We start from the raw sequence: 12,260 nt of genomic DNA on the forward strand, positions 1-12,260 counted from the left end.
ACCAGATAAGTGAAGTTAAGGCTTGTTACTGAGAGTATGGGGGTGGGTGGGTGGAAGCTTATTGGGACAAATACGGTAATTGCCGAAAAAGGGGCTTTCTTGTAGATAAATATGATATATACATGTAACAGAAAAGTAAGTTTCATCTTATCATCGTTTTCTGTTTTTAAGCCTTTTCATGTGTTTGTATGGTCCAGCTCCTTTCCTCTTGGCTTCCTGAATTTCAACATACTTCCTCTTGTTAAACCTGTCCAGCAAAAAGCAAAACAAAACCTCAGTATTTAAATAATGTACTAATATAAATAACTGTAGAAAAGCAAAACAAAACCTCAGTATTTAAATAATGTACTAAATAACTGTAGAAAAGCAAAACAAAACCTCAGTATTTAAATAATGTACTAAATAACTGTAGAAAAGCAAAACAAAACCTCAGTATTTAAATAATGTACTAAATAACAGTAGAAAAGCAAAACAAAACCTCAGTATTTAAATAATGTACTAAATAACTGTAGAAAAGCAAAACAAAACCTCAGTATTTAAATAATGTACTAAATAACTGTAGAAAAGCAAAACAAAACCTCAGTATTTAAATAATGTACTAAATAACTGTAGAAAAGCAAAACAAAACCTCAGTATTTAAATAATGTACTAATATAAATAACTGTAGAAAAGCAAAACAAAACCTCAGTATTTAAATAATGTACTAAATAACTGTAGAAAAGCAAAACAAAACCTCAGTATTTAAATAATGTACTAAATAACTGTAGAAAAGCAAAACAAAACCTCAGTATTTAAATAATGTACTAAATAACCGTAGAAAAGCAAAACAAAATCTAAGTATTTAAATAATGTACTAAATAACTGTAGAAAAGCAAAACAAAACCTCAGTATTTAAATAATGTACTAAATAACTGTAGAAAAGCAAAACAAAACCTCAGTATTTAAATAATGTACTAAATAACTGTAGAAAAGCAATAAGACAAAAACAATGTCTGTTTTAAGATTATGATCTTCTTCCAAGATTTTGTAAAATCTACTGTATTTGGCACAACTAATGCCCTGAGGCACTTCAAAAATTGTAACATGGATGGGGGTCTCGCTTATTAGGAAACCAAATAAAGCATATCATATGCCTTCCTCTCTTTGATATGCATTATTATGGGTGATTTGAAATCGCTTTTGAAAGACAAGTTTATACACAACATGGATGTCATGATATATGGGATACAATGCTAATGTTTTAAGCATCACACAGTTGCAAAACAGTGTTTTTAATCCACGGGAAGGGAGTGTTTATATAACATCAACTCCTTCTGTAGAAGAAAAGAGGGGCGCTTATAAGGGGAATGGCACTAATTACCTCAAAAAATGGTATCAATTTTTCATCTAATTTACTTTTTAGTCATTTGTCCTGTCTACATGCATTACTACACATCTGATTTAAGTTATTAACAATCCTTACGTTCTAAATTCTGCATCTGCTAATAATTCATCCACCATAGTAGACTTTCTCTGCTTCTTTGGAATTCTGGAATGGTAGAAATCTACTGGACTCTCGATCACTTTTCCAAACTGCAATAAACATCAATCAACACAATTTATAAAACAAATTAAATCTTTATTCACATGACATATAAATAAATTGTTGTAACATCTTTTTGTGTATATTTGAGTACCAGATACATATAGATGTCAAAAAATGTAAATGTACTAAAACATTGTAAATTTCAAGGCCAAGAGAACATCGCAGTTTCAAGTATCCGTAACTTTTAACACACTATTTCAAAAACAATGTTGTGTTCAAAGTAGTTATTATTGAATGTTTAAACTGTGACTTTTACACTTGCTTAGTACTAAGATAAAGTTAAATCACAATAATGGGTAATGAAAGACTTCCAGCCAACCTAAAGCCTAAAAATATATTACTTAGTAATGAAGTAATAAGAGTTACCAGGTATATAGTAACTTGCCCCCCCTCCTCCTCAAAGAAATTTTGAAAATTAAAAACAAAATTCCTTCTTATGCTGCAACCTAGCCTATTCTTTTTTAATGTAACTGAAATATACATATATTGTTTTGGCTAAAGCAAATTTGTGACTGACCTGAAAGAATTTTGGCAGGGCTTTGATATCATTGCTCTTGTAAAAATCGTTTTGGGTCGAGAGCTCGCCTCATCTGCAGAACAGTCAAATCATTCTTCGCCTCGTCTGTCATCTCTGGTGCCTTCATGTCAAACCATCCTTTACCTTTTGTCATCTGTTTCTCTTTCTGTATAAGAACAAAATATAAATCAGATATTGAAAAGGGTAATGAAAAACAATCTTCTTCTTATCTATCTGTTTATACTGGCATAACAATATGTGTACTATAGCCATGTAAATATCGCAGTGGTTTATTTTCGCTAAATTCTATACGCCAGTGAAACTTTCAGAAACTCATTGACATAACTAAAAACAATAGCTAAAAGAATTAAAGGACTGAATGGACAGAAAAATTAACCTCCACTAATAAGAAAACCGTGATATATTGACCCCCACAAATCTAAAGCGCTATACAGTAATATATGATTCGTCTGATAATATTGAATAGATCAAGCAAATAATTATCTTTTGCATAAATATATCATAACTGGTCAAAAACCTGATATAATAGCTATAAAAGAGTAACAGCAAATTATTGTTCTATCTTTCTGATAAAAAATTAAAATAGATTGTGTGGTAATTCCCTTCATTGAGATTGGAGAATAATGGCTTTTTAATTCTTTAAAATTCTTCTGGATCTTTGAAATACATATTAACTTTGTAACAGACATTGCAAAAAAAATGGCCGGACATTTGGACCGGTAAGGACTGTTGAGTAAGCAGGACCGAGCAAGATTTTGCTGGACCGAACATTAATGTGAATTTTTGAAGTAAACATAACTTCCTTCTATAAGTATCCAGGCAGCTGTTTTCATGATTATGTAATTCATCTTATGCAGTTTACATATTTGCAAGGTTCAGCACCTGCGTAATACTTCTGAGACACCATTTCTACCAACTTCCAGTACTCAACAATTGCCGGACAGTCAGTCCGGACCAGATTTTTAAAATAGGTGATCAGAGTCAAATTTTGCTGGACATGTAAGTCGGACCAGCAAATTTAGAGATGTCTGATGTAATATTATGTTATTCCGTCCTTGTACATATCAAAGAGGTTAGCTTCCTTGGTGGTTGGTATCCTTTGTGACGAGTACAATTCACGTTGCTTTCTCTGAAAAGTACGATGTTATGCTCGCAAACACATGACGTCACAATCAATACCTACCCACGAGGGCAGATAACTCTATAATATGCAAATACAGAATATATATGAATAGATCCTACCTTTCTCTGTCTCTTGAGCTTTTGTAAACTTTCCTGATAGGGTGGCAATTCATACTTCTTTTCTATATCTGGCTTGTAGAACACTTTTTTTTCATTATCTAAAAGAATACATATAATAGTCCTGTTGTCATTGTGTTTCAGCTTCATCACATCATTTAAAACATTTAACTATAATGCATATACACAATGTATATAACTTACTCTTATAACAAGAGAGGTCACAGGTCAGCCTATTATATTGTTGAGTGTCTCGTTGTGCTATACCTCTAACGTTGTTGGAGCAATATATAACTGTATTATTATTAATGTATTTCATTTTTGTACCTTGTGCCAACATGTATTTTTTCCGAACATGTAGCATCTCATTTAAGTAATTCATAAAACACTATGAAAGATATATTTAATCTGATGTAATGCAATGTAATATTGAAAACACATTAATTTGTTTCCTTTATCTTATTGTATTTTCTAATTGTTAACTCTACATTATGCGACCACATTAGCTACAAATGCTTTACATTTGTTAAAGGGACAGACTGCCATGAAAGTTCTGTCCATATGGTTAGAATTACTTCTTTGCTACATACTTCACTATCCTTGTCTGATCCTTGAATTAAATTCTGAATGGTTGATTTCTTTGTCTTCTTTACTGTAGAATGTGTTGGGTTCTTTAAATATGTATCATCTAAATTCACATTACTATGGATTTTTGATGATAATGTTACTCTGAAATGAAAAAGAAACAGTTTAAGGACATAAAATGTTTTCATTCAAAACCAAATTGTGTTTATGTTCATCACATGTACAGTTCTCATGTGACTCCACACATATGCTGGAAGATTTAAACACGTTTTATTACTTATAATTAATTAGTATATGTAATTATTACAATACATACAAGGAAGTTAAACATAATAATTTTGTTGTGTCTTTTTAATATTCGGCTGGTGTTTGGTGGTCCCGGGTTCGAATCCTGGTCTGACCACTACATTTTCTGCTCTCCTGTTACCTATTACAAAATTCGTGTCATACTTAAATACCCATGGTTGTAGTATATGGGTCTTGTACATTTCGAGGGCAAAGAATTTGAAAAAAAGGAGGAAGGAGTGTAGCAGATTGGACTGGGTCGATCATTCGGTAGAGCATTTGGCTAGAGTTCGTCGGTCTCAAGTATGAATCCTGGTCTGACTGCTACATTTTTTCCTCTCCTTTAAGTGCTACATAGTGTTACATACAAATGGAAAAAAACTTGATTAGAATTTTTTGCCGAGTTTATTACAAGATTATCTTCCCTAGTTTGAAATTAACAAATTAGAAAAACGAAAAACAAAAGCTGGAAGACAAAATGCATCATTCAAATAGTTTAGAGATTAAATTAGTAGTCAGTCTATCTGTAATGTAAATACATAGGCCTAACCACATTTTACACGTAAAAATTTGAAAACAAACCATCAAATATTTACCGATCGTGTTTCTCTGTCTGCTTTCTACTGTCAGTATGGCTAGATTTCTCTGGGGAACTCACAGGTTTTGTCTTTATACTTTTGATTTTATCCAGTGCTTTTAATACCAGATCTTCCATTTCACTATCAGATGACGAAGATTCACCTGAAGACTCCATTTTTTAATAACAAATTAAACAACACACACGTGTTTCTCTTGTGTGTCAATTTTGGACCGAAGAGCGCCGCGCATTTACTTCCTTAAAATGAAATATAGTTCTTTAAAATCAATAGTTTGTTTTAACTATTTGTCGAATTTTTAATACCAAACGTAGAAGTCGACATATATAAAAACATAATAATTAAGGTCCTCCGTTAGATGTCCAAATAAGACTGATCAATCAAATAATTTACTTACGCGGATTAATATATAAATGAAAGAAAAATCACGGGAGATAACTCAATAGCACTTCCTGATGACGAAATGAGAGTTGTTTACACATCGCTGTCAAGTGCACTAGCCATCTGTACATAGGAGACACATTTATACCGAATGAAAATGGTATTTATTTGAAACAAATGACGACTTATTGGTTGCGCCATGAAGTCCGAACATTCCGTGCCAATTGTCCTTTTATTCGTGATGTCTCTATTTCATGAAGTGACAGGACGTACAAGCACGACATTACGATGCGACTCTTTGCTCCTTGGCCAATACACATGTAGAGAACCCGAAATAGATGTAGAAACACAAAGTGCAAAGGGATGCAGAGAAAACAGGACTGTCCTTGTCCCTTGTATGCCAGCTGAAGAGATCAACTGTATCGGACTGGATGGACAAGCAATGACTTACAATGGAACAATAGTGGGATTCATGAAAGAAATGCCATGTAGATGGACAAATGGATATTCCTTTGAGACCTCTTTACTATTATCTATTTTTCTTGGAATGTTTGGAATTGACAGATTTTATCTTGGATACCCTGCCATTGGTTTACTGAAATTTTCAACTCTGGGATTTTTCTTCCTTGGACAGCTTGTGGACATTATATTGATTGCCACCCAAGTAGTCACGCCATCAGATGGGTCTGACTATGTTATTGACTACTATGGAGCAGGCTTAACAAAGATAATCATGGACCAATTCACATTTGTTAAACCTCCCGAGTCCTGATTTCTAAGCAAATATTATTTTCCTCAATGCAACACATCGATAGTTACTAAGATAACAGGCATGTCCAAGATATATTTTTATAACTTATGGATAGAATATTTTTTCGGATTTATTTCTGTAGTCTTATTGTACATATCCTTACTTTCTTGAAATCCAAAATAAATGCACGTCACATGCTAATGAGGTTGTAACTGTTCTTTGAAGGCAACAGACAAAACCATATATATATATATGTAACCCTGGTCAATACTAGCCGCAATATATCGCTCGGCTAGAGAGAACTTCTCTTTAGCTCGATCGGTTGAGCATCAGACTAGTAATCCAGAGGTCCCCAGTTTGATCCTTGGCAGAGGCAGGTATTAGGTAATAAATTTATTGTAAATCCTGCACCCTGTTCCATTGGCGCCTACGTAGGGACTCGGAAATGATACTTCACGATACCTGCAAAGGCATCGTTGTGACCCCTGGAAACTTGAGAACGAGTTGTTTAGAGAACTTCTCTTTAGCTCGATTGGTTGAGCGTCAGACTAGTAATCCAGAGGTCCCGAGTTCGATCCCTGGTAGAGGCACGTAATAAATTCACCACAATAGCAGTAACACATTATTTATCTTCAGCAGCAACATGACCCATAAAAGTCCACTGTGTTTCCACAAGGGTCAGTTGAAACTGGTTAATAAAAATTAAGAAGTAAAACAATTCTGCATATGCAATCTTGGGAAATTAAATTAACTCATATACATATATTCACACATACCATATATACATACATGCATTGTATATGTGTAATTTTAATAAAAGCCAATGAATTAATCCTTATAAGATTTCATACATAAGAAGGTTCATATATATCATAAGCACATTTTCTTAAAGATATTTTTTACAATTTGTTGGCTAGGGTAGTATGAGATATTGACCTTCTTGAAGAGCTAATTTTGTTGTAATCATAATTGGTACATAGATAGTTCCACATATGTCACATGTATAGGAGACAACAAAACAACAACAAAATAACACAAACATAAACAACACCTTTTTTTTAGCACAAGAAAAATATCTAGTTGCCCATAATATCAAAAAAAAAAAATGTTTGTTTTTCAGATATTTTTAATTTAAAAAAAAAAATAATAATAATAAATTAGTTAAATAGTTAAGGGGAACCATTTTTGGGTAAATTCATTAACAGTGTTATTTTCAGTAGCCACTATTTTTTCAATTTGTTTTATTTTACAAAACTGTTTCTTACAGCTCTCAAAATTTGGTTGGGTCTTCCTGAAGCGACAGTTATAAATATGGTATTTGATTATTAATATCAAATGATTAATAACAGGTGGTCCGTTTTCACAAATAAATAGTATATCTCTTATTCCCAAATTTTCACCTATATGAATGTTGTTTTGGCTTATATTATTTAACCAACTTTTGAATTCTTTCCATATTTTGTCTACTTTGCCACAATAAAACAGTAAGTGTTCAATAGTCTCTGGAGAGTTCTTACAGAAGGTACATAAATCATCATCAACTACATTAATTTGATGTAAAAAAGTATTTGTAGTAAGAATTCTATGGAGAATTTTATATTGTAGATTTTGAATTCTTGTATCCAAAGTCATCTTAAAACTAAGTGTATAAATTTTCCTCCAGTCTAATTCCTCATTTGGGTCTATATGAAGTTTTCCAATCCATTTGTGTTGCTTTTCAATAGGGAAGTGTTTATAACTTCTCAGAAGAGATTTATATACATATTTCAAATCTGTTAATTTCAAAATATTCTGAAATAAGTTTATAATTACATTGTTACCTGTTGCATTTTCTCTTCTCACCTTATCTAATTTATCTTTAGGTATCTTACCCACTAATGAGAAATACTGCAAAAAATTTAGCTGACTACATTTTATTTTAATATCATTAAAAGATAGGAATTCTAAGTTGTTATTTAAAATGTCTTTCACTGTTGTAATCCCTTCTCTTTCATATAAAATAAATTGTCTAAAGAGTGGCACAGGAACATAATTAAGAAGATCAGTTTCAAGAATAGGGGATAAATCATTACCTTTGTATTCTGCCCATGCTAGTGTAACATCTTTCCAAAACTTATTTGTAATATTCTTTGCTATTTCTTCAAGTTTCTCTTTCCCTAAGTTCCACATCCTTTCACCTCCAAACTTATTAAAAGTTCTCTTGGCTAGAGATTGCCAATCCCCATCTTCATTATAAATTCTTTTAATCCACTTAATTTTTAAATATTTCATAAAACTTTCAATGTGAATCATCCTTAATCCACCCTCCTCATAATCCAGAATCAGAGTGTTACGTTTTATTTTATCAGGTTTATATCCCCATATGAATCTATAGAACACTGCATTGATTTCATTTAACCATTTTCTATCCGGATTCGGCAGAGTATAGAGAAGATGGGTTATAAGAGGTAGTGCAAATGTTTTGATTATGGTGATTTTCCCCAACAGAGTAAGGTTTCTTGTAGACCACATTCCAAGAAGTCTTTTGATTTTTTACATATATATAATACAAAGTACTGTATTACTACAGTAATATAAATTATCTTAGTGTTGGTAAAGTTTATGAGTTGTACGAATATTCATTTGTAACAAACTTAGTTGCTTTATTGGTTAGTTGATAAGGCCTAATGTACATGTCATATCACAACAACTAGGTTCATTAAACTTAAAGACAGTCTTCCTTGTTGTGTGACAGTGTGTGAATGTTTATATTTTGGGAGGCTGCTGTTCATGCAGTGTCTATAATGCTATCATCTGAAGCATACTGTCAAATATGTATACGGTACATGTGGTACATATACACTGAGCAGCACATTCCACCTGGACAATGAGAAACCCAGGCTGTTCCACTCCCTTAGCTAATTATAAGCAGGAGCAGAAACTGTCACTTTTATTGACTGCAGTAGGTCTCAGCTATGGGATCAAACTCAGAAACCTTTCCTTGTAGGGGGCAATTATCTGGTTTATTTAGTAATTATCATAAAAACTTTTACAATTTGAAATAGCAAAATTAGCCCTTTTGGCCCCACCATTTGTACAATTTTGAATTCGAACCCCATATTAAGGATGCTACCATTGCAATATGAGTGCAATTCAATGCTTAGTTTTAGGGAAGAATCATTTTTTATGGTAGTCAAATTGACCCCATTTGGCCAAGCCCCTCAGGCCCCAGGGAAGACAGTCTCATCGTTTGTACACTTTTGAATCTCCAACTTATAAGGATGCTACCATTGCAATATGAGTGCAATACCAATGCTTAGTTTTAGAGGCTCCCGAGGGGTCAGCTCCATCATTTGTACAATTTTGAATCCCTACCCTATAAGGATGATACCATTGCAATATGATTGCTTTCCCCATACTGAGTTTCAGAGAAGTCATTTATATGGAAATAGCCAAATGAACCTTTTTTGGCCCTGCTCTTGGGCTAAGGGGGGTCAGCCCCATCATTTGTACAATTTTTAATCAGTATGCTACCAGCCAAATTTTGCGAAATTGTGACCAGCAGTTGGAAGAAGTTTGTTGTTGACGGAAGGATGGCCGTGTTCCGGATGCTGCGGTATTGCATATTAGCTCACCTTGGTTCTTCGGCTAACAATGATATAATGACAGTGATAATAACCCCTGGGATATTGTGTATGACTAGGGTTTGAGGGAAACCTATACATGTACAAAATGTGATTTGAATAAAGATTTTCAAAATTGCTTTTTCAAAGTGGTAGGCATTTTGGTTTTTAAACAATCCAAAAAACAATGTTGGTCCCTTCTTGGTATCACTTCAGGCAGGTTTAACTTGATCCCACAAGTGGAACATTGAGAAAAAGTTTGAAATGTGTAAAGTTGATGGACAGCGGACAATGCAACCAGACAACAGATGAAAAACTGTACTGGTCATGAAAGCAGATGACATACGGTAAAATAACAAAATCAGACATTCAATTAGTTTCTTGACATGTCCCAAGGATTTATTTCATGGATAAATGCATAGTTCAGTAAAAATCATGACTGATTAAATGTGCAGTTTAGATTATATTACCATGAACAAATTCCAATCTTAGATTATGAATAACTTATATCTTTATATTATGTACACAACCATATATACATGTTCCTCTCTATGTACATAAAATGATTAAATATATATACATGTACACATTAATATTCTGTACAGCGATAGCACAAATAGCATACCAACCATCCGACTGATAAAAGTCATGCACACACACTTGAACATATTTACTCAACATTACTATATGGCAATGTACGTACTTACATTAATTTATTTATCACATATTTCCTGTGAAAAGTTGAATCATTCACAACTGCATGCATTAGTTTTTGTGATACCAATGTCTGAAGTCTGCAATGATTAACCCTCCTACAACAGAGAATCTACTTGTAAACTTAATTTCACAACAAATTATTAATTATTGTTAACCTGCAATTAACTAGAAACTCTCTCCTCAGTAAGGAATATGGGTGGATTGGAATGAGGCCGTCTAATGAATCCAAGCTCTGGACACTTATGCAGAACCAGTCAAATGCCAGACATGAACCTTAACTTGACTGAGCTTCTCTGGTCTTCGAATCTGCCTTAACCACAAAAAGTAGTTGTATTCTAGAGATCAAATACTTTCCTGTTCCTATTAATAAACATTAAGGAGATTTATGACTATTTAATAACCAGAATAGATATTTTAAATTGTATCCATGAAAACCAGATAATGTCAAACAGATTTTACTATAATCATTCTTTTAACAAGAACTAACAGATGAAATTTGAGGAAAATGGTGGTAAACCTTTGCAAACCGAAAATATTAAAAACATTTTATCAAGTCACATCATATGTATGATATATATGTAGGAAATTTTCAAGAATAACAACAACATAAATATGAATGAATCATTCTTACACAATTAACTTTTAACTTTTTTTTTTTAATTTTAATCAATTACATATTAAATGTACGTTTATAAGTTCACAAGTAAGAAGTACCTTTTTGGGATTATGCAAAACTCACAAAAGCAAAAAACATTCAGTACATCACTATCTCAGCAGTATCGTATTGTTAACAAAACAAAGTTACAGATTTACTGAGTATGAAAGGTATGCAACTTGTTAAATCAAAACTGCAAGGTATCATTTTTCATAGAAATTGATATTTCATATTGTACATATTTTGTATCCCTCTGGCAAGTTACCCATAAAGTTTGTGCTTCAATACATAAACCAAGAGCTTACATATAAAAGTATGTCCATTGGACACCCTAAATCCACTGTACCATGGCAGCTTATATAATTTAAAGTGAAAATACTTAGACAACTTAAAGATGCTCCACCGCTGACAAATGGTATTTTTTCACTATCAAAAACAGGAGCAGACGATTAAGTATTTTTCTTCAGTTAAAAAAGTTACTTACTTTACACCAGAGATTTAAATAGTAGGGATAAGAAGGTAGCTCATAGCCTTACTTAACGACGCCTGCAGCGGAAGCTATCCCAGAGTGCATCGCGTGTCTAACTTACAGTCGAGTACAGTCTAACGACGCCATATTGAAACTACGCTTCGTCCGATGAAGCGATCTAGGCTATAACAGGAGATGAACAGAATAAAATCCACCAAATAGCTTAAAGTTTGCTCTTTATTGAAAATGTAATTTATTTGAATAATCCATCACATTTTCATAATTGTAGAGGTGTTACACTAAATAAACGTAATGTTAACTGTGAATGTCCTCATCCCGACATGATTATTTCCTCGATCGGTACAATCGACCGCCCCGTGAAATATTAATATAATAAAACCGCATACTCTGATTTCAGTAATTGACCAATTTCCATTTAGTTTTCAAATATTTGTTGCTTGGTAAATTTTAAATGTTAATATATTAAATTGATCTAATTTGAACATATTGAACCTTTTGAATTTTCGGAGGTAAAACTGTACACAAATCATCGAAGCTACCCTAAATTTATACTGGCGACGATACTGTTCAGATAGGGTCGTGAAAGATAGCACAATTAAAACCACGTACTCTGAATTCAATAGTTGACTGATTTCCATTAAGTTTTCAAATATTAATTTTCTATTGGTTGAGTTTGTACATATGGAAACTTTAAAAGCTCAAGTACAAGTGTTAACAAATTATCGATGGTACCCAACATACATGTATCATGGCGAAACGATAGTGTCGATCGAGCTGTGATAGCGTAATTTGATATCTAATTAACGGAAAGTGATTTGCAACTGCTATGTACAGGT

General features: G+C 32.9%; 2 protein-coding genes across 2 annotated transcripts; one reads left to right on the forward strand and one right to left on the reverse strand.

Annotated features, from left to right (window-relative positions):
* Nucleotides 1-15: 15 nt before the first annotated feature.
* LOC138322263 (deoxynucleotidyltransferase terminal-interacting protein 2-like) lies at nucleotides 16-3,512 on the reverse strand. The gene is given in 5 exon segments (XM_069266304.1): nucleotides 16-247; nucleotides 1,463-1,572; nucleotides 2,103-2,147; nucleotides 2,149-2,268; nucleotides 3,366-3,512. Coding segments are annotated over 5 exon segments (519 nt in total). The 3' UTR covers nucleotides 16-150.
* Nucleotides 3,513-5,257: 1,745 nt separating this feature from the next.
* LOC138321501 (TM2 domain-containing protein biscotti-like) lies at nucleotides 5,258-6,161 on the forward strand. The gene has a single exon (XM_069265230.1). It carries the CDS (start codon nucleotides 5,409-5,411, stop codon nucleotides 5,979-5,981), a length of 573 nt encoding a protein of 190 aa, XP_069121331.1. The 5' UTR covers nucleotides 5,258-5,408; the 3' UTR covers nucleotides 5,982-6,161.
* The last annotated feature ends 6,099 nt before the right edge of the window (nucleotides 6,162-12,260 follow it).

Source organism: Argopecten irradians, chromosome 4 (assembly GCF_041381155.1).
Source record: "Argopecten irradians isolate NY chromosome 4, Ai_NY, whole genome shotgun sequence".
In the NCBI taxonomy this organism is placed as follows: Eukaryota; Metazoa; Mollusca; class Bivalvia; order Pectinida; family Pectinidae; genus Argopecten; species Argopecten irradians.

Excerpts from the sequence above, each read along its gene's own strand:
- LOC138321501 (XM_069265230.1), top strand. The coding sequence starts at position 5,409 with ATGAAGTCCGAACATTCCGTGCCAATTGTCCTTTTATTCGTGATGTCT.